Raw genomic sequence first — 27,302 nt, 5'->3', positions numbered from 1 at the left:
GCTTCCATTTCTTTCAACTACAATTTTACTTTTATCACTAAGAGAACTTCTGTAGTTACAATAAATATTCCGTGCTTTGCCCATAAAATTATTCTAAAAATTAAAAAGTCAATACTATTTATAATATTATGACAATATAAGCACTGTCATATATAATATACATTTATTCCTAACAGTTTAAGAGACATGCTAATTAGGATTATATTTTCCTTTCTACTGGTACAAAGATGTAATCCCCTGTGGCACTTGAAATGGGATGTTATGACTTTAAAGTATTATACTTCATCAGTTACTTTAAGATCACACCACATTTTATTTAGCTTTTCATTTAAATCATGACTTACTTTCTTATATAGCTCTTTATTTTTCCTAAAATTACTAAGTATCTTTTTTTGCTGCTAGTAATATAATTTATAAAGTATGAAATTTTTTCATCTTCTAAATCATATTATCAATTGCTTAAAATCCCCCCATTTCTTAACAACTTCCCTATATTTTTGGGCTTCAGTCTGGAGCAACAGTGACCTGTGACAAAATTCATCAAAAAAAAAATCTCCCTTTATTGTCCTCCTTGGATCCACTGAAATTTTCTTTCTTAATTTTTCTCTCATTTTGCTGGAGTATGTAGCCTCTAATAATTTCCAAGGAAAGCTTGGGCTTTGATTAAACTTTGAATCTTTGTTTTCTAAAAATATTTCCCCTCTTTCTTCATAGTTTATGGATAGTTTGGACGGATGTAAAGGAATTGATAGCACAGTGGTTAAAGGCTTAGCCTCTAACATAAACGTTGGTGGTTTGAAACCATCAGTCACTCACTCCACAGGCTAAAGATGCGACAGTCAGCTTCTTCCATCAGGGTTTATAGCCTTGGAAATTCTATGGCAGGCACAGTTCTACTCTGCTCTATAGGATCTCTATGACTTAGATTTAACTTAAAGGCAACAGGTTTGTTTGTTTACTTGGTTGTGGTTTTGATGGTTATAGAATTCTAAGTTCAAGACCAGTTTCATTCAAAAAGGTGAAAGCAGGGTGCCTTTGCATTCCAGCAGGCAGGGTAATGGTGAAGAGCACTATACAGCACATAATCCCTTTCCTTTCTCTTAGAAGCTTTTAGAGGTTTTTTTCTTTATCCCTGGTACAATGAAATTCCCAAAGACATTTTAAGTATGGGTCTTTTTTAAAAAAATATTCATTGTAGTTGATTCTTGGTGAGCCCTTTCAATCTAAAGACGTGTATTTTGGTTTCAACACTGCCAAACTTTCATTAGCTGTTTCTCGTTAACTATATCTGATCCATTTTCTCTACTGACTTCTTGTGGAAGTGATGGATGTTGGACATCAATAATGGTTATCGGTATGTTTCTTTAATCTCAAATGTCTATGCCTTAATATTTCTGACCTCCATTCTGAAATATCCCCTTGACTTTACTTTGAGGGACTTTTTAAAGGTCTGGCTATGTGGTGGTTTGGAAATATCAATTTCTTTAAAACAAAGCACATACTTTTCATCTGGTACATAAATGATAGACTGCTTATATTCTATAGTGCAGGGATCAGAAGCTGCTGACACAATTGCTCTGATTAAAGACATTCAATTCATTCATTGCTGTTAGCTCTACTTCTTATCCATGCTCTCCGTAACTCAAATCTAAGACCAAAGACTCTTTCATCCACCAAAACACTCTTGTTTACTTTCGATCTCCCAAATATTTATTGAAATCTCTTTTACTAGTAACATTTCCCCTCCCTCTACTTCCTTTCACTTTGCAGCTTTTGTTTATTCCTTTAACTACAATGTTTTTATTTCAATGAGCCACGGAGTCTTGCAATATCAGTGACTAGATTAAACCCAACATCTTCCAAATTCCCACACTTTCTGACAACATTCCCACACTTTCCTCCAAATATCACCCCAACATCTTTCTCTTAAGTAGAACTTAAACCCAGAAGAGAGTTATTTTTCCTGCTACAGCCCTTTCAAATAGAAGCTGGTGTTTCAGAGACAAGCTTCTTGTTTCTCAATCCTGGTTTGAGAGTATGATTCGTTGCCTCTTCTCAGCAAATGCCTGGCTGCCTTGAGGTTCACACCCTCTGGATATTGGCACATGTCTTCCCTATAACAGTATCAGCTAGTAACACTGAACCTTGGCTGCTGACTTTGCTTTCCTCTCCATACTGACTGCACATGAGGTGACCTCCAAATCCATGTGTAGTAAACTATTGAAAATTGAAAACCCCTGGCTCCTTGGTTCTTTCACTTCTCCCCTTCTAGAAACCTTCTCTATGCCATTTCAGTGACCTACACCCACAGCTTTAATCCCTGATCTTGTCATCATCAGAACTGGAACCACCTCTAAAATCACTAATACAGACAGACACATTCTTTTACAACCAAAACCAACTATTTTCCCAGCTCACTTGCTTAAGAAATCATTACATATAAATCATTATTAAAGAGATCTTTACATATTTCTGCATATGTTAATCTCTTGAATAAGACCTCTTATTAGAGAAATTGGGGCTCTGTGGAATAAAGCACTGGACCTCAAGGTAGGTTTGAACCACAAGGTCAGCAATTCAAAATCATCAGTTGCTCCTTGGAAACCCTATACAGGGTCGCTATGAGTCAGAACCGACCCAGTGGCACTTAACAACAAATTAGAGAAATTACCTATAACAATTACTTTGTATCACTCTCTACTTTTCAAACTCCTTGACCCTTCTGAAATCCTCATTCTCAGCTAATAACCTTGCCCGTCACATGCCTTCTGCATAACCTCTCCTAAAGACTTTGTTCTATTGGTAATACACTGTCTCCTACATTTTCACTTTATACCTCTTAACTGGCTCCTCTTAGCATTGGAAAAAAAAAAAAGTTGATTAGATTTTTTAAAAAACTCGGCCTTAGACCCCGTACATTGCCCCTAAATACTGATGAGTCCTTAGATATTCCCTTACCTTTCTTTTTCTAGACTAAAGACAATTTGACATTTTTAGAAGTGAGACTGTCTCCCTGCTATGAGACTAAGCCTATGCATCAGTATCTGTAGGCTGACATCTAATACAAAGCTGATGAGCTGACACAGAGTTCAATAAATATTTTTTGAACGAAGAACTAGAAATGATCACTCAGCACATATTTTCCAACAAGCCCCCTGGTGGTGCGAGTGACACCATGAAAGAAAGGCCTGGCAATCTGCTTACATAAAGATCACAGACGAGAAAATGTTGCAACATGTGTGGTCGCCACGAGTCAGAGCCAGCTCAACAGCAATGAGTTTTGTTGTTTTAGTTTTATTTATGGAATATTAAGATGTTAAAACTAAATTTCACTGGGATCCAATCTTGATTAAAATAACCTGCCACTAGATTTTTCAGCTAGAGGGTTTGTTTACAAATCATGGCACTTGGTTAAGTTGGACAACAGCATTGGCTCACCCATATCATTCTCTTTCCCTCCTTCCTGAGAGAGAGTGGTCCCTACAGCCATAGAGGACATGGGATTGGCAGGCAGGTATCCAGTGTCTGTTCCGTCATTTGCTGATCCACCCTGGCGTGACTTAGTTGAGTCCTGAGGTTCTGGACTCACAGACGAGAGTGTGGGTACGTGCTTAGGGTGACGCTGCTTCTGTAGTTCCATGGCTCTGCCAACTGAACAGAAAACAATGGTTACGATCTGTGCTGTTAAACAGTTAGAAAAAAAGACCATGTAAAAGGATCTGAAAAATCCCTGGAACGTGACAGGCCCTAGAAAAATATATGATAAATTTTCACACAGAGTCAGAGAGAGCTAGGAAGGATGGATGGGCAGATATACGGATGATGGAGGAAGGTAGGGAAGGAGGAAAAGAGAAAGAGATAAGAATGAGACCGAAAGAAGAGAACAGTTGGAGAGCGAAAGGAAAAAGAGATGAGATGGAGGCGGGACAAAGCAAAAAGTCAGGGAAGAAAAAAGAAGAATCATGAGAAAAGGATATGGGGAAAGCAATGGTGAGGAGAGCAGAGACAGAATGCTGAGAGGCAGGCAAATATCTACAGAGCTGTACTCATTTGTAAAAATAAAGATAAAGCTTTAAGTTTCTGTGAACTCTTAGCAAGCCTCCCACCCCACTTCTCCCCCAATACCAACAGCTTCCTCATCACAATATGTCTCACACACCATGCAGACTAATCCCCACTACACTTTTTAATCCTTTTCACACCAGTCACCAAAAGAGGCTAAAACCTCTCAGGTCATCATCATCCATAGCAAGGCACATCCCTACACAGACTTATATATTCCTACTCTAACCCCGTATTTCCTAATCCACCAAACTCTTCTTCTGTACCTACTGTAACTCATGGTCAGTATCTGTGAATCCTTCAACTCAATATCCTTTCTAAACATGTCTTTCATCTTCTCAGTGTTTCTCAACAAGGGATACTACTGGCATTTGAATGAGAATTCCCCATTGTATGGAACATTCCATACCGCTGTTCACAATCCCACATATCTCAACTAAGGCGGTGCTTCACAATGTGGTACTGCCAAGTTTGAGAACCATTACATGACTCAGTTCCTCTCCCCTAGTGCCCTCCCCAATTCTCCTGCAACCCTCTCTAGTGGACTGACACTGCTTCATTGGACCTGGAGGTGGAGGAAGTTCATGAAATAAAGCACAATGGAGTGATCAGATAAGAAATGTAAAGAGAGTCAATAATATATGTATGAAGGTAAGTCGAAGTATAGCTAAAAAAGCAACCTTTTTTAGACAAAAATATCTGAACGTGAAGCACTTCTTGACATATCCTTCATCTAGGTAGGTCTATACTCTTCTGGAGGCAATGTTTCCATATTTCTGACCCTTCCACAAAGAATTCTGTACACTTTGATTCATACCACACCAAAATGGCAAGTTTAGGTATCCTTTAGGGACTCAGATTGTTTCCTTTGAAACATTCTTTGAGTTTTAGGAGCAAAATGAAGTCTAAAGGGACAAGCAGATCAGGGATATAGGATACACAGTCTAAGGTTTCCCAACAAAATTATCAAAAAACAGCCCTTGCTACCTTCAAAGAATGAGTAGGTGCATTGCCATAAAAATTCCTTGGTGCAACTTTACTACGTTTTTTTCCTCACCAATAAATACAGTTTTCATTTTCTTAAAACCGCATCATAAGCCCTCTGAAAGTTATTAAGATTACCCCTATGGAGTCTCAACAGTCACCCCATAACCTTCTCAGCTGACTTCTCTGCCTTTAATGAACTGATCCAGCACATACCGTTGGAAACCAATGTTTTTCCTGGACCTTGTTCTCTAGATGGTATGGTAAAGCCCAAGACTCACCCCCAATTATGATCTGTTCCACAATATTGTTTTTATTAGCTTTAATCTTGCCAAAAAGACAGATGGAAAGATGAACTCTTTGAGCCAACTATTCCTTATGCAACACTTTTGACAACCATTGGGCTGAAAGATTGCTGAGGTCAAGATGTTTACTTAAAACAGAAATTGTTGAACGTGTGTGATCCCAACTTCAATAGTAATTGCATCAGTGATAATTCTATGGTATTCTTCTACCTGTTTCTGGACTTCCGACACGGTTCCTTCATTTATTAAGGTTGACAGTCATCCCCCTCTCTTGGCTAGTTTTTGAGGTCTTCTGGTCTTTCTTAAAAGGTGATTCATATAAAAACTGTTGTTGTTTTTTATGTGGGCAGCATTTCCATAAACTTGTTGCAAAGCTTCAATGATTTGGAAAGATGTGTACTTGAATTTCATTAAAAATTTGATACTAGCCCTAATCTCAAGAATTAGCCCTAATCTTGAGAATTTTTTTGTAAAGGACATTCTAATGAGACTAGACAAGTGTACTACTGAGAAAACTTTGGTCTGCAGCCATCCACTGATCACAGAGACATGTTTTGTTTGGAATAAACCAAGGCATGTATGAATGGACACTAGTTTTTGCAATACTTTTTGACTTACCCTTGCATAAAGAGATAAAACAAAGCAGGTTGGAGAGACGTATGCACGCTTTATTTTATTAATTTCACAATCACAAATGGAATGCAAACAAAATCAAAATGGGTAAATAAATTATGCTATGGACAACTGATATAATACTATACTGCCATTAAAGATGTATACAATTATACAGCAGCACGGGACTACTGAGTTCAGAAATAACACTTTAAAAAAAAAAAAGATAGAGGGCTTACTGGTCAGATAGAGACTGGAAGACTATGGCCCTTGACCACCCTTCAAGTGTGGAATGGAACTCATCCTCTTGGACCAATTTTCAGCCAAGCAGTAGATAAGTATATAAGGGGCACAACAACATTAGTAAGGTGTGGTCACCAACGATTATTCAAGATCAAAAGGGCAACATTTACCTATGGATAAAGTTGAGAAGAAATGCGAAGGAGGGAAGACTGGAAATAGGAACCATAGGAGTTAGTAGGATGACTGCTGTTGCATGGACGGGATTGCAATTATTGAAAGGAAACAAAATGTATGATTTATGATTTGTTGAATGTAAAACTCATGATCTCTGTAAACCTTCACTTAATTCATAATAACAAAAAAAGAAAAGAAAAAACAAGGCACATTGGATGCTCACTGGAATCAGTTTCAAGTACTCTGTGCTCCAGCAATTCATTCTAGCTAAGTTAAGTCTCTGATACAAAGACTGCAAATTTCAACATACTTGCACTATTGTCATGGCGGCTTGGTCTCCTTGGGGGTCCCAGGATGCTGGTGAATCCTCTCCGCTTGCCTTTTTCTTCGCCTTCCCTATCCTTCTTCATACTTTGCTAGAGTGGATGTATAATTAAAAACTTAAGTATAAAGACAGATTTTTTTTTCCCACAGCATTCAAACACAGAAAAACAATTTGAATGGTCAGAAAGAACCAGTTAAATGTTAATGGAAGGACACATACACACAGAGCACTCATTAAAGATGGGTACACACCGATGCATACTTATCAAACTCAATAGGTTTTCTCAAATCCTTTAGAGCTGACAATATTGGAAAATAAAAAGGTAGCTTGAGAACACATTTGGAGGGACATGTTCTAAGCACTTCGTTCACTAACATTCAACAAATATTGACTAAGCTCATGATGTGTGATACACTACTATGCTATAAGCTGGGGTTACAGGAATGAAGAAACAAAGTCCTCACCCTCATAGAGTTTTAACAAACATTAAATAAAAACACCAATAAATACAAACTGTAACAAAAACCATTTACACAAAAGTAAAAAGCACTAATTGAGTAGGGGCTGACACTTCTACATACACAATGATACCTACTTGTCATTGATTTCTCACTAGATTATGAGTTTCTTGAGAACAAGAACCACATATTATATCTACTCGTCAGACTGCAAAGTCATTTGAACTGAAAGGTTGGTGGTTCAAGCTCACCAGTCGCTCCTTAGAAACCCTATTCAGGGTTGCTATGGGTCGGGACTGAATCGACTTAATGGCAATTAACAACAACAATATGCCTGGAGTCCTGGAATGGTACTATAGGATAAGCACTTCACTGCTATCCAAGTGGTGGTTTAAATCCACCAGCTGCTCCTTGAAAACCCTATACAGGGAGGGCAACTATGTATGAGTCAGCACTGGCTCCATGGCACTTAACAACAACAACAGCAATATGCCTAGCACTAATTTGGTTCATAAATATACACACTTAAGAGAAAGGAAAGTACTACAACCAAACGTAGGGAAGCACAGAGACTGTTAGTCTCATAGGATCAATCAGACAACTGTACACCGAGTTCACGTTCTGCATCCTGGTGAGGTGAATAGCATCTAGGGTGTTTCAAGCTTGTAAGCAGCGATCTACGATACAACATTTGGTCTCTAATCATCAAGAACAAAAGGGAAATAAGGGGAGCAATAAAGGAGCTCTAGAAGCATAGTGGTTATATGTTGGTTTGCTAATCTCAAGGTCAGCAGTTCGAAACTACCAGTCATTCTGCGAGATAAAGATGAGGCTTTCTGCTTCCATAACGATTTACAGCCTTAGAAACCCTATACAGGATTGCTGTGAGTCGGAACTGATTCCATGGCACATACCCACCACCACCACCACCAGTCTCAGAGAAGAAACTAGTCTACAAGGCTAACAGTCTACACTAGTAATGGCCTCATCTTCCCTGAGACGAAAAGAATTAAATGGTGCTCAGCTACCACTACCATCTATTCTGATCAGGGCCACAACTGGTGGACACTGATAGCATGGGAGAAAAACATGGAACAGAAATCGAATTCTTAAAAATTTATATCTGAAGCTATAGCCCTGATATGCTCTTTAAATCTAGACCTGAAACTATCCTGAGGTCACCTTTCAGTGAAGTTACATACTGGCACACAAAATAAAGGATAAGATGAATTGGGCTGTAAACCGCAAGGTCAGAAGTTTCAAACTACCAGCTGTTCTGTGGGAGAAAGATGAGGCTTTATGCTCCCGTAAAGATTTACAGCCTTGGAAAGCCTGTGCAGGGTTGCGATGGGTCGGAACCAACTCCACAGCACGTAACAATAACAACAGCAACCCATGAATATGTTGCTCTATTACAAAACCACCTATATGAAGCTAAAAGGTCCGCAATTTCTCAACAGCCAAGATGAGAAAAGGGAGCAGGAAAACTAGAGTGCTGGAAGTGAAACAACCAGAACACAATTAATGCTGACACACTGTAAAATATGTAACTGATGTCACTGAGCAATTTGTACACAAACTGTCAAATGGGAACCTAATTTGCTGTGTAAAGTTTGACTGGAAACACAATAAAAAATTGTGTTTTTTTTTTTTATGCAGCAAAGATATCTGAGCGCTCTATTATTATTCTGTTCTCACCTTGATTTTTGGGAGGAATCCAATCCGACCTCGTTTGTGCTCCAGATTTCGAGGTTCTTTCACTTTTACTCCCAAATGCTTCATGTACATAAGAATAACATACTGCATTGTTGAACTGGAAAGGAAGAGATTAGTAAAATCAGAATTCTGAGATGGAAGTATGATTAGAACCAAGACAAAATTACATCATACCCAAACTCCAATACTGGAATTCTTGGAATTAACTTATCAAGCAAAAACAAGAAACAATTCATTGCAGACAGAAAAGGACTCGAGTCAAGAAGGCACTAGAATGTGTGAGATAAAATAGAGGCCAGCAGAGGGAGACCACAGCCTGCGTTTTTAAACTAAAAGAAATGAGTCATAATTTAGGGTTGGCAAGACAAAATAGGATTGTTTTAGTTTTTTCTTAAAATTCCAAGATAAAATGGTTACATTACCTCTTATCTTCTTCTACAGCTTGAGCAGTCATCCTAAAAGCAAAATTATTTAAAATTAATATGAAAGTTTAATACAAGAGTTGTTATTAAAATCAGATACCTGAGACAACAGAACAGAGTTAAATACCTTGGGCCCTACCCTGAATCGTCACCAGAATAAAATACCAAAAAAGCAAAGGAATTACATGCTTTTCACATATGTCATCAAGCACATATATTATGTGGCAAAAAATATTTCCAAAGCCAATGAAAATATTCAACCCTATTTTCAACTGACTAGAAATTTTAAGAGTTACTCATTTAACCAACAACCAGAAAAAGAAACATAAGAACTTTATCAAAAATTACACAAGTATAAGTGTGTATGTGGGGAATCCAATTTCTCAAGCATTATGATAAAATAAACAACTTCACGTACAAACTGACATTCCTTCTAAATTTGTTCAATGTGTACTTCAAGCATCTGAGAAGAGGGGGCATTTCCACATAGACTTCTATTACTTACAACACTTCTTCAATTTTGGCAACAATCTGTTCTGCACATGCACGTTCCTTCTCCAAAGTTACCCGGTCTTTGTCCCTCTCTGCATCAAGTTTAGTCAGCTCGCTTTCAGCCAAGGTCAGTCCCATACTACGTTTTTGCCTAAAGAGAATTGGAGAAATTTCCTGTTACAACTTTTGAGAAAACCTTTCTTCCTCTGGAGATGTTTCATCAGAATCCCCATGGCTATGAGTTTCTAGCAACAAGCAAAATGACACAGTGCTCTATATTTGTACTCATGTCACCTAGGATATCAGAGGGAAAAAAAATAAGAGAAATTTCCTCAACAGAACACACAGGATACAGGAACACACTTGTCTAGGCATACTACATGCTGATCTTGTTTAAAGGAACACACTTAACAAGAAACAGCACTAAGCTTAAATTGTAGAAGCATATGGAATGCGGACAATGGACTCTCAGTTCCACTCTAACCCTTTTGACTCCAGATGTTCATTAAGCTTTATTTACTTCTAAAACTTTCCATTGGATATTGAGAGAAGGTTCACAGAGCAGATCAGTTTTCCACTCGACAATTCATACACATTTTGTTTTACCTCATTGATTGCAATCTCCGCAATGTAACATCATTTATTCCATTTTCTGCCTGTGTTTCCTGTTCCTGTTCTTCCTTGCCTAATACTTTTTAACTTTGTTCTTGGGTAATGTTGCCCTTTTGATCTCAAATGGTTGATTATTCAAAAGTGTTTGTACCTCACATATATTGTCCCCTTTTAGACCTGTCTATTGTTTGGCTGGGAATCCTGGTGTGGCGCTGTGGGCTAATGCATCAAAGTCGTTTGAACTGCAAAGTCGATGGTTCAAGTTCACCAGCTGCTCCTTAGAAACCCTATAGATGGTTGCTATGGGTTGGAATTGACTTGATGTAACTTAACAACAACAACAGTTTGGCTAAAAACTGAACCACAGGTTCAACAATTGTTTGGCTAAAAACTGAACCACCAATCTATCTGAACAGTAAGCCTGGTCTCCTTTGATTCTGAGTGTTGTTCTACATTTTTATCCCACTTTAGCTAGACCTTCTAATGTATCCCTTTCATAGCAGTTGGTAGTGACAATAATTCTTTTGGTTTCTTCACTCTTCTTTTCTTCAGAAGGATGAGATCAGTAATTGCACCTTGGATGGCTGCTCATGAGCTTTTAACACTTAAGCTGTTACTCAACAAAGCAGAATGTAGAACACTGTCTTTGTGGATTATGTTATGCCAATTGACCTTGGTTTCTCCAGGACCATAATCCTGAGCTCCGAGGTGCTGTGACTCAAGATATTTGGTTATTTCTAATGACCATTATGTTTTAATACAGCGATAAAGACCATATGGATTACCTAGAGTCTTGGTGTGGTGCTGTAGGATAAGCACTGGACCATAAAGTCAGTTTCAACCCCAAGAATGGCGGTTCTAACTCACCAGCTGCTCCTTGGAAATCCTATACAGGGTTACTATGAATAGGAATTGGCTCAACAGCACTCAACAGCAACAAGAGAAGGTTGGAGTCCCTGGGTGGTGCAATTAAGTATCTTACTACTAACTGAAAGGTTGGTAGTTCAAATCCACCCAGAGTGTCTCATACTAAGGGCCCAGTGATCTGTTTTCAAAAGGTCATTAATTTTGAAAACTGCTATGGCGCATTTCTACTTTACTCATGTAGAGTTGGTACCAACTTGATGCCAACTGGGTTTTTTGGTTTTAAGATAAGAATTAAATATGCAATCTTTTCCTAATAAAAAAAATTTAATCCAGAATTAAATCAGTTTACATCTACCACCAAGTTTACCGAAAATCTTCCAAGTGCTTTTGAACTTCTGGGTGAACTCTTTCTTGCATAGTTTGAATATAATGGCGATGTAGCTCCTCTGGAATGAGCTCTGGTCTTCTCTTTTCTGCATAATGTAAAGAAAAGGAAGCATTTTACCTAATGGTAGACTGCATGTTACAGCTGTTAACTTATCAATGCTGGTTGGTGCAAATTTAACCTGGTACAAGCCAAAAAGATGTTCTTCAATCATTCTGATGTATCTGATTTTAGCATTCATATTTCATTCATCCTTAAATGTATAAGGGTAAGTATAAAAGTATTGCTATGTAGTCACAGAAACTTTTGTTAAACAAAAATGTCAAAATATGAAGCTATTGTTTCTCAAAATCTCCTCCATCTGGGTCTATACACTTCCTAAGGCAGTGTTGCTGTGTTTCTAGGCCTTCCCTTCAGAATTCTGGGCCATTTCATTTATAACATCCCAAAATGTCAATCCTGAATTGAACTTGTCTAGCAGATCCTCTTAGAAGCCACTGTTTGATTGGACTTATTTTTCGATGGCAGCCTAACAGGACTAAGACAATATTATTGAGAGAATTTATCTGTAGCCACTGATCACAAAGATATATTTACATTTTTCAACTTACCTACATATTATAAACTTTCCTTCTGTTACAATTCAAGTGACCATGTGGCATGGCATATAAAGATGAGCTATAGTATCTATAGAAAATTAATTCTCCAGGATACTGATGGTCCCAACTTACCCAGATCTGTAGATATTTCATCTGGAACAGACACTTTCAGGTGCTAAAACAAAAGTGCAAACAAAAGATGAAACAACATGAAGTGCTTTTCAATTTGTATGTGAGTGCTTAGATAAACTAAAAGAATATAACTTGTTCTTAAATCATATGCACATATGAACTAATTTACTGAGTTCCATTTATTCAGCTTTCATTGTCTTTAGGAGCAGTCTATTGTTTGTTTAAACTTGAAAATACACCCTTGTCCCACGAATCATGCTATAAAAAATTATCTACAGTGCTCTCACTAGGTTACTGAATGCTTCCGTGATCTATTTCTAATGAATATACTAGATTTGGCGTTCTAGAATCATTGGTTCATATGATCATATATCATTTAAACCTACACAATGTATACATTATCATACGGCATATTTACTTATATAGAAAGGGACTTGCAAAAAGTTCACAGAAACATTCCACCATCTTTCAATTCCATTTTCTATAAACTTTATGAAACCTCCCCTCATATAATCATGATTTTTACTTTCTGTACTTGAGATGCTCACATTAGAGACATGTTCCAGTCACTTTTTATATACAGTTAAAGAATTGTCACAGTAGTCCAGCGGGAAGGTATTGAATGGCTATGTAGAGCTTTTTAAAGTCTTTGATCACTAGTAACTCACTGCTGAACTGAGAAACTAAGTATACTATCTTATAATTTAACTTTTCTTAGCTAGCACTTTCACCATAATAACTGTAGCTTTTAGTCCAAATACCAGACTATATTTTTCCCTCATCAATTTGGAAAATACCTTGACAAAAATTATTAAGTTGCAGTTAGATAAAATATCTTAATCTCTTCATGATTATTTGCAGAGCATGCACTGACGTCATAAGCTTCCAGAAATCAAGCAATTGTTTCAAAATCTGAGCTTTTAAATTTGAAAATAAATCACTAAGAAGTAGACATCTCTAAACTCATTTGAAACGCCATGAAATGCATTTCAAAGTTTTCTCTTTAATTGAAGTTGAAATGCAGCAGTACTAATTAACTTTCATAAAAGTTCTTCTAATACAAGTTCCAAAAATATACAAAAGGTTATTTGTGTATTGGGTGCCTATATGAAATAAATACCACCTGTAACACCAAGAGAATTAGAAAATTAATGAATCAGAGTTCAGATTCTACTTTAATGGTATACTTACTTACATAGATTGTGAGTTTAAAAATATAAAGTTTTAACTCAGCTTGAAGGTTTCTTAAGAAATTTCATAGTCAAACATACTTGAATATATTGGCATTTCTACATTGAAGCAAATTATTTTAATAAGAAAAAAGGCAGTAAATCAGAACCATAATTCACTTAACAAATATGTATGTGCCCAAAACATGGCAGAATGTGTTCACTGTTGGGAACCCAGCAGTGAACAAGCACACAAAAATATCTGCCCTAATGAATTTACACTCAGGGCAGAAGATGAGCAGGAGTACAGACAAACAAAGATAAATAATTATATGTATATTCTATGGACAGAAATAAAGCAAGAAAGGTGGCTGAAGTGAAGGGGTAAAATCTGAAGGTGGTTGATCAGGAAGACCTCATTGAGAAGTCACTGCATTCAGCAACGTGAAGGCATAGAAGGTGACTTTGTACAGGAATACAAAGAAAATGGGACAGGGTCAGGGGAAAGAAGTGGAGCCAGAATGTATTTGTGTTTGTTTGTTTTAAGATAGGAGAAATGACAATGTTTGCATAGCTAGTATAAACAGATGATGCAAGAGAAAGCGGAAATAATTTCAGCCAAGTATCAGGAAACACAATCTAGTGCACAAGGGGAAGCGCTGACTTAGAAAAGAGCTTGAACAATCCATTCATAGTATCAGGAAAGAGTATATAGTATAATGAAGATAGGGGATGAATGTGGGAGAAATTCTCTTTTATATGCTTTAAAATTCTCAGAGATAACAGCAACGTCATCAGCTGAGAAAAGGCCAAGTGAGGAGGTACAGGAGGTTTCAAGAGATAAAAGGTGGACGGAGTAGGGAAGTGCATCACACAATTGCCCAGGAAGCATCAAGGACTGACTACTATTTACCCAATATTGTAGTGAAGTACTGTCGAGTCGGTTCTGACTCACAGTGACCTTGTATAGGGTTTCCGAGGCTGTAAATCTTTGTGGGAACAGACAGCCTCATCTTTCTTCCATGGAGCGGCTGAAGAGCTTGAACCGCTGAACTTGTGGTTAGTCAGTCTAGTGCTTATCCTAGAACCAACACACTACTCATTTACCCTGTAACTAGGCTAATAATAAAACTTACAAGCGTTTACAAACCTTATTAAGAATTCTACTAGTCAAATGTTGTTGTTGTGTTGTTAAGTGCCATCGAGTCTGTTCTGCCCCACATATAGGGTTTCCGAGGAGCGGCTGGTGAGCTTGAATTGCCGACTTTGTGGTTCAAACTGACCTTGCAGTCCAGCGCATTAAACCACACTATCGCACTGTTATTGTTTATTTCACTGTGAGTGAGATCTATTCCATCACCTTTTCGTTACAAACTTCAGAAAGCAGCAACAGTTCAATAACTCAAGTGTTATCCTGGCATCCTGCTACATGAACACAAATCATACGCGACCTCTTTCACTTCCTCACTCTAATTAAGCACACGTATATACTAAATAAAGAGTCCTGGTATGGTGCTGTAGGATGACCACAAGGTTGATCTGAACCCCAAGGTCAGTGGTTCAAACCTACCAGATGCTCCTTGGAAACCCTATACAGGGTTACCTAGAAGTCAGAACCGACTCATGGCACTTAACAACAATAACAGTGTACTAAATCTACCTGCTGTAAGAACTCAACATTTCTACAACTTATTTAGAAAGGATAAGAAAGCAAGGCAAGTACAATCAATAACTGAATATATGGGCTAAGCTATGGGACCAGTTTTATTTTAAAAGAGATAATATCAAATACAATAGTAAATGCACAAGAACCAGAAGACAAAATAGGTAACTAGAACGTTATAAAATGTAAATGCTTGTGTTTATCAAAGGATTTTATCAGAAAAGCAAAAGAGTAATCAATTACTGCGATGTCAGAAAACAGTATTAGGAAGCCAATAATTCAATGTACTAAACAGAGATTAAACATTCATTTGACAACTTACCGCAGATCGATCCAGAAAGAACTGGTGAAACTCAAGGAAGACTCGACGAGTCTCCTTGGAATTGGTCTGTTTATACAGGTCCGAGTAGAGATAACAGAGCTGTGGTAGAGAAAGAAATGAAAAGAGAAAATAAAAAATCACAAAAATGTACTCTGTTACATGCACACTGAGTAGTAATGTCTGGAATAGGTAGAACACCATAACAAATGTGCTTATTAACATGTGATCATTTTAATAAAATTGTAAGTATCTTTTACATCTGTACTTAAGATTTAAAAAATCCTGTCAATTATCATGCAAATGTGAAAAGCTGAATGGTATATGAATCAATACAAGAATTCTAAATTGGCTAAATCAGAAAATATATTACCAATGTTGCAGGGTCAAACTGTGAAACTACATGATGTAAAAAAACAGCCAGGTGAGCAGGACGAGATTTTAGCAGTTCAATACTCTGGAAACAGCTGCACTGTCCATTGATCTAAGCAAAGAAGTAGTTGGACATCAGTTACTCTAATACACAAATTAAAATGCACAGCAGGCTCAACTTAACATACCTATTTAGGAACTCAATAAATTTTACTTTGACCTATTCTAATTCTTTCACAATTTAAATCAAATTAAAAGGACTATGTCAGATACTATAAAAATTCATGATTTTTAAAATTATACTAGAATTTATTAGCATTTCAGGCTATGGAATCTCTTTCAAAATGCATCCTTCATTCAATTTATAATAAAAAGTTAAAAATAAAACAAAAGCCCTATGAAGCACAGTTCTACAATGGCATACATAGGCTCACCATAGGTCAGAATCAACTCAATGCAGATTGTTCCCCTCAACATTCAAAGATCAATCAATGCAATTTGTTATATAACAGGAAAGTGTTGTTGAGTCAGTTCCAACCCACAGCGACCATGTATAAGGCTTCCAAGCAGCAGCTGGTGAACTTGAACTGCTGACCTTGCAGTTCAAACCGACTTTGTATTCCAGTGCATTAACCCACAGTGTCATACCAAGACTCCGAATGTTTCTCTAGAAGATGACTCAATATTAAGAGAGTTTTCTTCAAATTCACAAACTCAGTCTTCCATTGAATCAATTCTGTTTCTTTAACCTTTCAATGTATTGTCTATTTCTGAAGTCTTAGCATTAATCTTCTGGCTTTCTAATGGTGATTTTTGTATGGTTTCTAACAATTCATTTATTTTGCTAGTTTGTTCTTAAAGGGTTTTCCTGATTTCTTCTAAAGTTTTTCTTGATATTATCTGCATTTTTCTAGATTTCATCTGTAATTTTCTCAATTCACTGAAGGCACCTAAACATTCATTCTTTTAAATTCCTTATCAAGTAGTTCTGATACCATTTCTGGTACCATACTTCCTAATTCTGTACTTTCGTCACTTGTTTGAGGCAGTCTGTCATGTTTCTTTATGCAAGCTGAAACTGTCTGCTGTCTCTGAGACATGGTGTCATTGTATTTATAATTAATTGATGATAGTATATACTCAGGCACTTATCACCTGTTTGCTGGTGGATGAGATAGAGACTGGAAATGTGAATACAGTTCTGCTTGCAGTTTGTGTACCATAGTTCAGGGAGGGTTCCCATACCTGCAGAGGTAGGGGTGCTATGCCTAGCACCTAACCCCAGGCAGAGCACAGGCTGTGCAGGAAGGGATGCCATAGGCCACTGGGCTGGCAAGGGTGTAAAGAATAAGGAAGGCATGCAGGCCCTTTGCTGTCAACCTTACATGTCTGGAGCGTCTAGGCTGCTGTATCAATAGATACCCACAAAAGCTCAAGATGGCCGAGCCCCTCTAGGCCAGCTGACTGCCCACCCATTTTTATTCTCTTTTGCTACTCCTGCTGTTCAGCTTCCTCTTTGAGTCCTCACTCACACCACCACTCTGTTCTATCCTCTGAAGCTCAAGGTTCCAGGATCACCACCTGTATCTGTTTCTTTCTGCAGAGTCTGCCCAGTGCATCAGCCTACTCCGCCACCTTGCTGCAGAAGTTCTCCAATACCTTTTCATTTTATTTTTCCATAATATATAGGAGCTCTGGTAGCATACTGGTTACGAATCGGGCTGCAAACCGCAAGGTCAGCAGTTCGAAACTACCAACTGTTCCACGGGAGAAAGATGAGGCTTTCTGCTCCCGTAAAGATTTACAGCCTCAGAAACCCTATGCAGGGTCGCTATGAGTCGGAACCGACTCCACGGAACATAACAACAACAACAACAATATATAACATAATGAACAATTAGAATTTGAAATTAAAAAAATAAAAACAAAAAAATATTTATAATAACACCCACTAAAAAACAAAGTATATAGGCACAAGTCAATGACATCACTTTTATCCACTTTAAAAGCAAAGTCATTCCTTTGTTTGGTCAAAGCTGAAATAAGCAATTAACTTAAGAGACTCTCAGTTCTTTCATTTAACTTCCAGTTCTTACAAAGTTACTTCAGTCTCCGGAAAGTATATATTTCGTAGCAAATCAGACATTTCATAAAATTAATAATTTGTTATTTGGAAAAACTGTTATCACCTGTTCATGTTCAGTACCAAAATCATCATCCTCTGCTCCAATAATATGAGGTGCTAGCCGGGTTGAAGGACTCCCGATAAATGATTGAGTATCCTGGTAGCATATAAAAAAATAGAACAGAAAAATTATCTGATGGTCAAATTTCAGAGAAGAAAAAAAGACAAAGTTCATTTAACTTTAGTTATTAATGCTTTGGGACTGTTCATTTATTTTCTAAGGGACTTTATTTTCAAGGAGTCCTGGATGACGTAAATGGTTAAATATGTGACTATTAGCTGAATGACTAGAGATTTGAATTCACCCATAGTCCCTAGGATGACAGGTCTTGTGAACTGCTTCCAAAAAATCAAAGACTTGAAAACTCTGTGGAACAGTGTACTCTGCACTCATGTAGTTACTATGAGTCAGGATCAACTTAGGGGCTAATAACAACAACAACTTTACTTTCAAAGTAGTAATGCTCACATTTTCAATGTCATGAGTCATTTTAGCAGAGTTGTTGCTGATAGGTGCCATCAAGTCGGTTCTGACTCACAGCAACCATGTAGAAGGTTTCCAAGGTTTTTAAATCTTTGCAGGAGCAGAAAAAGCCCTATCTTTCTCCCACTGAGCAAATAGTGGGCTCAAACCAATGACCTTGTGGTGTGCAGTCCAGTGTTTCTCCTATGGAGCCAAACTGTTTCTTAAAGGAAAAAGATATTTCCTCTGTAAATAGTAAATAGCCATTACCTGGGATAGCCATTTTTATCTGATTCTAATCACTTTTTGAATACTTATTAATTAGTATATACCTAAGCTTTGTTATAGAAAATATCAGCTTGGCTTATATGTTGTTGTTGTTATATGCTGTGGAGTCGGTTCCGACTCATAGCAACCCTGTACAGGGTTTCCGAGGCTGTAAATCTTTACGGGAGCAGAAAGCCTCATCTTTCTCCCGTGAAACAGCTGGTAGTTTTGAATTGCTGACCTTGAGGTTCGCAGCCCAATTCGTTACCACTACGCTACCAGAGCTCCTTTATAAATAGTTGCAAATTAAAAAAAAACAGTGAAATGTGTGCAAGGGGAAATGAGAGCAGAAATGAGAAGACCAAGTTAGCAGAAAGGTGAATACACCTCAAAAGTACTAACTAAAATTTCTGTTAATGTAACATAATTAAAGGATATTGCTGACGCCTACTACTATTTTTCATTTTTCATTTATTTATGTAATACAAGGTTTTTCAGCCATGGGCCTATTGACATTTAGACGAGGTCAATTTTGTTGTGGGGACCATGTTGAGCATTGTAAGATGATTAGCAGTATTCATGGCCAATAGTCATCCACTAGATGCCAGTAGCAGCTCCCCAGTCATGACAATCAAAAATGTTCCCTTCCCAGACATGGCCCAATGTCCCCTGGGAAACAAAATCACTCTCAGTTGAAAATCATTGGCATAATGTAATAAAAATTTCCAAGGAAACACACAAAACAGTGCTATCAAAACAAAGACAGCACAAGTGCAGAGAGAAATCTCAGGCCAATCAAGAACATCACCATGAAACAGTCAACCATTTAGTCACAGACTTACTGAGAAGGTTCAACATGATAACCAGCAGTGTAGGGGCATCAATGTACAACATAAAAAATACAGGTTGGATAACGCAGCGGTGGTGTCTGAGCAATCCATGGGCAGCGGCTAGGGTCACGATGACAGATTACGGTGAGGAGCAGTGTAACGAGCTGGAGGCTCTAAGAGTCCATCTACCCTGACTCTTTCACAGTATTATCAGAAACTCCACCCAGTTTCACCATTACTGTGACATCTGAGGCTGGGGAAAATGGCGAAACTATCCAGACTACGCTCAAGTTTACATACAGTGAAAAATACCCTGATGACGCTCCTCTTTATGAAATACTATCCCAGGAAAATCTAGCAGATATAGATGTCTCAAACATTTAAAAATTATTAGCATTACAGGCAGAAGAAAACCTTGGTATGGTAATCATCTTTACCTTAGTATCAGCTGTGCAAGAAAAATTAAATGAAATAGTAGATCAAATAATAACTAGAAAAGAGGAAGAAAAGAAGCAAAAAGAAAAGGAAGCAGAAGAAGCTGAAAAGCAACTGTTCCATGGCACTCCTGTTACAATTGAGAATTTCTTAAGTTGGAAGGCCAAGTTTGATGCAGAATTGTTGGAAATTAAAAAGAAACGAATGAAAGAAGAGGAGCAAGCAGGAAAAAATACAGTGGGAAACAGCTGTTTGAAACAGATCATAATCTTGACACATCTGCTATTCAGTTCTTGGAGGATGCTGGAAAAAACGTGGAAGTGGATGAGTCTTTGTTCCTGGAAATGGATGATTTGGAGCTGGAAGACGATGAGGATGACCCCAACTACCATCCTGCTGACCCAGAGAGTGACTCCACCTACTAATGGACTGACCCCATTGTAGAGATGCGCCACCGCCACAGCATCTGTGGCTATGCTGAGAGGGCGTTGATTTTCCTTTATTTTTTTCTAAGAAAAAATAATTTTCAGAAGAATATTCTTCTGATGATAACTTCCATCATTGAACTAAATAAACTGACCTTACGATTCCAATATACATTGTTAATTCCTCTTGTGGTGAGAAAGTCAAAAAAAAAATACAGGTTGGTTGAAAATCACAAGTATCAAAGTCAAAAAGACCAGGTAACCTTAAGAGAAATACAAATTTGAGGAGAAACACGAAATGAGTAAGTTTGGTTTAAATCTGACACAGCAGTTAAACCCAGAGGATCTGAAGTTCTGAAAAAAGGGTAGGGCTAGATATAATGATTTAGCAGTCATGTGCATAGTTATTATAGCTGAAATTATTTATGCAAATGGATCTGCAAGCTATAAACTGAGTATATAATACGTAGGTGGGCTTTTTCCTCCTTAAGTATGTTGCAATACTGTGTATTTGTATCTCTGAAACTTGATTTTGTTTCTTTTTTCACAATTTTTTTTTTTTAAATACAAGGTGTCAATAATTAAAAAACAAAAAAATTAGGTGGAGCAACAGAAATTTGTTAGAGCAGCAGTCAGACAAGTTTTATTTTATATTTGATTAGGTATCTGGTTTTTCTCTAGTCTTCATATTGTTAATAATCAATACATCACAAAAATCTTTTTTACTATAAAATTTTGGACAACTCTAATTAAAAAATAAACTGAGAACATTGAAAACATTCAACTAGGAATATGTAAATGCTCAGGTCCATCTATGATCACTTCAGTGTAAGGAAGGCTACACAGAAAGCACTGTTAGCACATGGATTTCACACTCACCATGTCCTGAGTGACTTCACTTTTGTCTGGGCTGTCCTCTAGATAAATCCTCTCTTTCAGGCCACTTCTGGGGCTCTACAGCAAAAAAAAAAAAAAGACAGACAGTTATTTTCAATAGACTCACCAAAAAGGGATATGAAAAACTAGTGTGACAGAACAATACTCTGAATTCTGAATTTCCTTATTATCTTTGAAGCTACCAAATATCTTTCATATAATACCTGGCTCTGCTACTTTCTTCCTGACTTTGGACAAGTCAATTATTCTCTCGACTTCTTAATTCTATGTTGATAAAGCAACATAGAACCAAAACAGAACAATTTTACCTAATCTCTGAACCTGGAGGCTAGTTTTCTACTGACTGACTATAACTGGACATACTATGTATCTCAAACTTATTATGTCAAAATCAAGCCCTATCTTTAACCATTTCCTTTAATCTCCTCTTTCTCAAACTAGTCTTTTGATCTAAGTTAAAAGCATTTTGTCCTATCTATAGAAATGAAATTATGCTTCTCTGTTTTTCTGTTACCACCTCATTGAAAACTGCTGCATGTTGTTGTGGTTATGTGCCGTGGAGTCGGTTCTGACTCATAGCGACCCTGTCCAGGGTTTCCGAGGTGGTAAATCTTTACGGGAGCAGAAAGCCTCATCTTTCTCTGGTGGAACAGCTGGTAGTTTCTAATTGTTGACCTTGTGGTTTGCAGCCCGATTCGTAACCACTACGCTACCAGAGCCCCTACAGACTATGTGACATGCAGAAAATTCACTATGGAGGGATGAGAAACACCTCAAAAACAAGTGGAGTCACCCATAACAACAGGAATCATCCTTCAGAACAGCTGAGGAAGTCCCACGAAGATTTTAAAAGCCTTGGAAATCCTATGAAGGGTTGCTATGAGTCAGAACCAACTTAATGGGACTTAACAACAATAGGAATTCGAATTAAAGAGAAACAAGCTATCTATACATGTACCAATCGACCACAGGCAGAGAAAAACAGGAGTTTCAAACATAAGCCCCATCTTGGAGAAATGGATGACTCTGGGTCTCAAAAATGAGACATCAGAAGAGCAGGTCACACCAAAAAATCAAGGAAGATACTAAAAATACTGGGAGGATCATGTCAAAAGAACAAAGTAGACAAATTGAAAGGAATCCCAATCAATCAAAAATAGGACAATCTGAGCATCAAAAAGAATAACGATTGTGATAGATTGAAACAGAATAAGCAAATATGTTAAAATCTGAGTTCAACACACACATATACACACCCCTCCAATGGTCAGCAGGGGAATGTATTAAGGCATCAATTCTTCTGAAAACAAATACATAAAGGTAAAAAATTAAGTATTTATCTTGTATAAGCTATATTTTAGTATAACCTAAGAGACCTAGCATGGCATTGTAGAATAAGCACTGGGTTAGTAACTGAAAGGTCATAAGTCAAACCTACCAGCCGCTTGGAAACTCTACACAGGGGTCACTATGAGTTGGAAATGACTGGAAGGCACACAACAGCAGCAGCCAATGAGGAAAAATACTCTTTATAAGATTATTCCATATTTTAAAATGCAGGAAAAAAAAGAAAAAATTATAATATTACATTTGAAGCCCCTGATTATATCATTTTGATCATCAATGGCAGATGAAAGCGTGATGGAAAACGATGTAATGTAGGAATTGTGCTGACATCACCTAACACATTAAGGAAACAACCAGACAACCAGACATCTACTCCTAATATGATGGACTATGAAGTACGCAGTACCATCCATGAATTGTTCTTGCCAAATAACAACAACCATCACTACTGCCAAATCTTAATCTGATCAAGACTCTAGAGCTAACGATCCATTTTCAGGAAGTAATAGACAGAGAAATATGTTAAGCATCATGAAAATACAATTAGAATATGAGTTATTCTGCTGGACACAACCCAGTTTAACACAAAATTGGCAAGAAAAGTATGGTAAATTAAAACACAAAGGCAAAGTGAAACACCGGACTCTACTGTAATAAAAATAAACGAACTGTCAAAACATGATAAGACATACAGTCATGTCTTATATAATCAAATTGAATGATATCATAGAAATATTGACTGAAGATTTGATAATGACATTATGTTATTATATTTTCTAATGCTATAATATTATTAATTATGTTATATGATAAGGATAATTTTTAAGTCTGTTAATCTCCTAAATGGAGTCCTGGTGTGGTGCTGTGGGTGGTTAATGCATTGGACTGCGAGCTTGGTTTAAACCACAAGGTAGGTGGGTCAAGCTCACCAGCCACTCCTTGGAAATTCTACAGGGTCCCTATGAGTCAGAACTAACTTGAAGACACTTAACAACAATAACAACAATCTCCTAAAATGTGTTGTTAAGTGCTGTTGAGTCAGTTTTGACTCATTGGGACCCTGTACAGGGTTTTTAAGGAGCAGCTTGGTGGGTCTGAACTCATGATCTTGCAGTTAGCAGTACAGTACAGTACAATCTCCTAAAATGTGTGTTAAGTGCTGTTTTTAAGGAGCAGCTTGGTGGGTCTGAACTCATGATCTTGCAGGTAGCAGTACAGTACTTATACTACATACAGCATTACACACTGGTAAAGTAGTATCAGGAATTTACTTTAAAATAATCCAGTGTTTGGAGGGTGTGGAGAATGGGAGCTACAGACAAAAGTTTCAACACATGTTGATAACTGCTGGAGCTGGGTTGTTAGGTATACAATGGGGGTCATTATCCATTTTCTCTCCTTTTTAATATATTAGAAAAACTTCCAAAATAAATACATTTTAAAAAACTATAAACCACAAATTGAAAATCAGAGCAGCAGGCAATGAATGTTAGATGATGATTTATGATCAATATGCTTCTCTTTCTGACTTTGAAGAAGTCACTTATTCTCTTGACTTTTAAATGTTATGTGGATAAAACAACACTGAACCTACCACCAGAGAGGGAAGGAGTCTTCACATCGAATATCAATGCTATCCCCTCTGTATACAGGGTGGATTGGGATGGGCAACTTAGACACTGGCTACCTAAAATGAGGGGGTAATAAAGGCTCAAAGTGACTGGCTTACAAGGTTTCAAGAGGGAGTTTAATTTAAGAGTGTGTGGGGGAAGATACAGTCCCCACAGGAGAGTTTTCATCTTGTCTAGATGGGTCTGGTAGAAAGAGATGGGGTAAGATTCGTATGATTTAATAGTGATTAATTGTTATCATGACTAACTGTGACCGTCACAATTGTAAAGGTAGAAGTTTTGTAACAAAAATGGGAGAGTAGTTAATCTCACAGTCCAGAAAAAAAGGAACCTAGGACCATCAAGGGAGAAGAGCACAAGTGGAATGTGAGACCATATCCAGAAAAGCAGTAACACCAGAGATGGAGGCAGAGATGGGGCCTTGGAGAGAGGGAGCAGCTGAGGACTCTAGATTCATGGAAAGAGAGGAGTTGAGAGTTGGTGGCCAGGATGCAGACTTTCAGAATGTGCCCTTTGGTGCTTTAAATTATTATATATTTTTGAGTGTTTAAAAAAAAAAAAAAGAGCTAAAATGAATAGAGAGAAATACTGTTAACTGATGGTACATGAAGAGGATTATAACCATTGTAATGAAACAAGGTGCATGATTTGTTGAATGTAAAACTGATGACCTGCCCTGTAAAATTTCACTCAATCCACAATAAAAACTTAAAAAAAAAACACTGAACCAAAAGAACAGTTTAACCTAATATCCGAACCTACACACTAGTTTTCTACCAAAAATAACACGATGGTCAACATAAAGTTAAAAAGTCAATAGAATAAATGACTTCTCAAAAGTCAGGAAGAACTTGAGACAAGGACACTTTAACTCCTTCTCTAAGCCTGTGAAAATTTAAATCCTCAGAAACCCTATACAGGGTTGCTATGAGTTGGAACAGACTCGATGGCACTTAACAACAAAAACAAGATGATCAAAAGCAGGGGCTTTTTGTTTTTTTTGTGTGTGTACAATGATAAATGATTGTCAGATACACCACGAAAAGAAATATAAATAGAAAATGAGGAGGGAAAAGTATTGATTCAAAGATTAAGAAAAAATGGGTTCCAATAAACTTCATACAGTACTACTGGAAAAACAAGCACAAAAAAACCATGGAAATCCATAAACTAAAAGCAGCAAATTTCCAGCCTCAAAAACACACTTGTAAGAATTAAAAGCCAGTTTGTGATATGTTCAGTAACATCCTTAGTTTGGGCTTCATCAACTCTCATCTGGATTTCTACAATGTTCATTTATTCATCTGGCTCAGTTTCCTCATCCCTAAATTGATGATATCACTTTGCCATTTTTGGGTATCATTAGAGTTAAAATGAGTATCTGTAAAGCATTAAGTACATTTTCTAATTAAAAGTAGGTATTCAATAAATGGTAACTACTAGCCATTCAGAGGAGTTCTGGTAGCACAGTGGTTACAAGTCAGGCTGCTAACTTGAAGGTCATCAGAGTTTGAAACTACCAGCAGTTCTGTGGAAAAAAGATGAGGCTTTCTGCTCCCATAAAGATGTGCAGCCTTGGAAACCAAATGCAGGGTCACTAGAAGTTGGAACAGAGTCCACGGCACATAACAATCACCAGTGGCCATTCATGGAGCCCTGGTGATGTTGTTGGTTACTCATTGGGTTATTAACCATAAGGTCAGCAGTTCAAATCCACCAGCCACTCCAACTGTTCCAAGGGAAAAACATGTGGCTGTTTGCTCCCATAAAGATTTATAGTCTCCGAAACGCTACAGGGCAGTTACACTCTGTTTAAGATGTGACGGTCTGCTTCCGTAAAGACAGACAGCCTTGGAAACCCTATGGGCAGTTCTACTGTGTCCAACAGGGTTGCTACAAGTTGTAACTGACTTAATGCAAGGGGTTTAATTTGATTTTGATTACTTAACCACTCAACGCACATTTTTAAAGTGTCTGTTAAACTAAGCAGACTTCTTTTCTTACAGATCCCCTGTCTCTTTGCCCTAATTCATTTTCTATTCCGACATGTCTGATTGTCCCTGTCCTCTAACAGCAAGATAAAATTCAAAACCTTTATTTATTCTCTCATTCTTTCATTTTGACATTCATTTTTTTAAAGTTTTTATTGTGAATTGAGTGAAAGTTTATAGGGCAGATCATCAGTTGTACATTCAACAAATCATATACTTTGTTTCATTACAATGATTATAATCCCCTTCATGTACCATCAGTTAACAGTATTTCTCTCTATTCATTTGAGCTTTGTTTTAGAAAAAACACTTAGGCATATATAATAATTTAAAGCACCAAAGGGCACATTCTACAAGTCTGCTGCCTGGCTGCCAGCTCTCAGTCCTTCTCTTCCCATGAATCTTGAGTCTTTAGCTGCTCCCTCTTTCCATGTCCCCATCTTTGCCTACATCTCTCGTATCACTGGATAGGATCCCACAGTCTGCTTGTGCTCTTCTCTCTTGATGGTTTAACATTCATTCTTAATAAACATTAATTACATGTCAAACAGTCTTAATTAACTGGAATGCCCATTTCTATCCTCACCAATTCACTATACTATAAAGGTGGCTAAGAAGCAAATTTGATTGTAACATTCCTCACAATACAAGAGAAAATTCACACTTCTTATCCATATCACTTTTCCTGAATTCATGCAGTCTGCCAGGCTTTGGAAACACAAAGTCAAATAGCCCCTGTGCTCTCAAAGAACTTCCCACTTAACTGCAGAAACAAATCATATGAACACAAACAAATGAGAAGCAACCCTAAATGAAAAGGGAGAATATAAGAAGGATTCCCCAAAGCACTGTTGTCAGAACAAGCAGAATTCCCACACGACTTGGCTTAAAATTTTGTTTCTAAGATTCTCCAAGCTGCT

General features: G+C 37.4%; 1 protein-coding gene and 1 pseudogene across 1 annotated transcript in view; one reads left to right on the top strand and one right to left on the bottom strand.

Moving 5' to 3' along the window:
- Window positions 1–27,302, bottom strand: part of ARHGEF12 (Rho guanine nucleotide exchange factor (GEF) 12) — a 190,371-nt gene that overhangs the window by 34,587 nt on the left and 128,482 nt on the right. Inside the window, exons 11-21 of the mRNA XM_006833994.1 lie at window positions 21,396–21,470; window positions 18,101–18,193; window positions 15,913–16,023; window positions 15,543–15,641; window positions 12,389–12,431; window positions 11,640–11,745; window positions 9,807–9,944; window positions 9,302–9,334; window positions 8,862–8,976; window positions 6,691–6,796; window positions 3,439–3,651 (exon numbers count right to left, since the gene is read on the bottom strand). Of these exons, the coding sequence (XP_006834057.1) occupies window positions 3,439–3,651; window positions 6,691–6,796; window positions 8,862–8,976; window positions 9,302–9,334; window positions 9,807–9,944; window positions 11,640–11,745; window positions 12,389–12,431; window positions 15,543–15,641; window positions 15,913–16,023; window positions 18,101–18,193; window positions 21,396–21,470 (1,132 nt within the window). The remainder of the gene's footprint in view (window positions 1–3,438; window positions 3,652–6,690; window positions 6,797–8,861; window positions 8,977–9,301; window positions 9,335–9,806; window positions 9,945–11,639; window positions 11,746–12,388; window positions 12,432–15,542; window positions 15,642–15,912; window positions 16,024–18,100; window positions 18,194–21,395; window positions 21,471–27,302) is intronic.
- Window positions 19,788–20,516, top strand: LOC102826051 (annotated as a pseudogene).

This window comes from Chrysochloris asiatica, unplaced genomic scaffold (assembly GCF_000296735.1).
Source record: "Chrysochloris asiatica unplaced genomic scaffold, ChrAsi1.0 scaffold00008, whole genome shotgun sequence".
NCBI classification, from domain to species: Eukaryota; Metazoa; Chordata; class Mammalia; order Afrosoricida; family Chrysochloridae; genus Chrysochloris; species Chrysochloris asiatica.
Note: the sequence above shows the minus strand (reverse complement) of the source record. Positions and strands in the feature narration are given on the sequence as shown.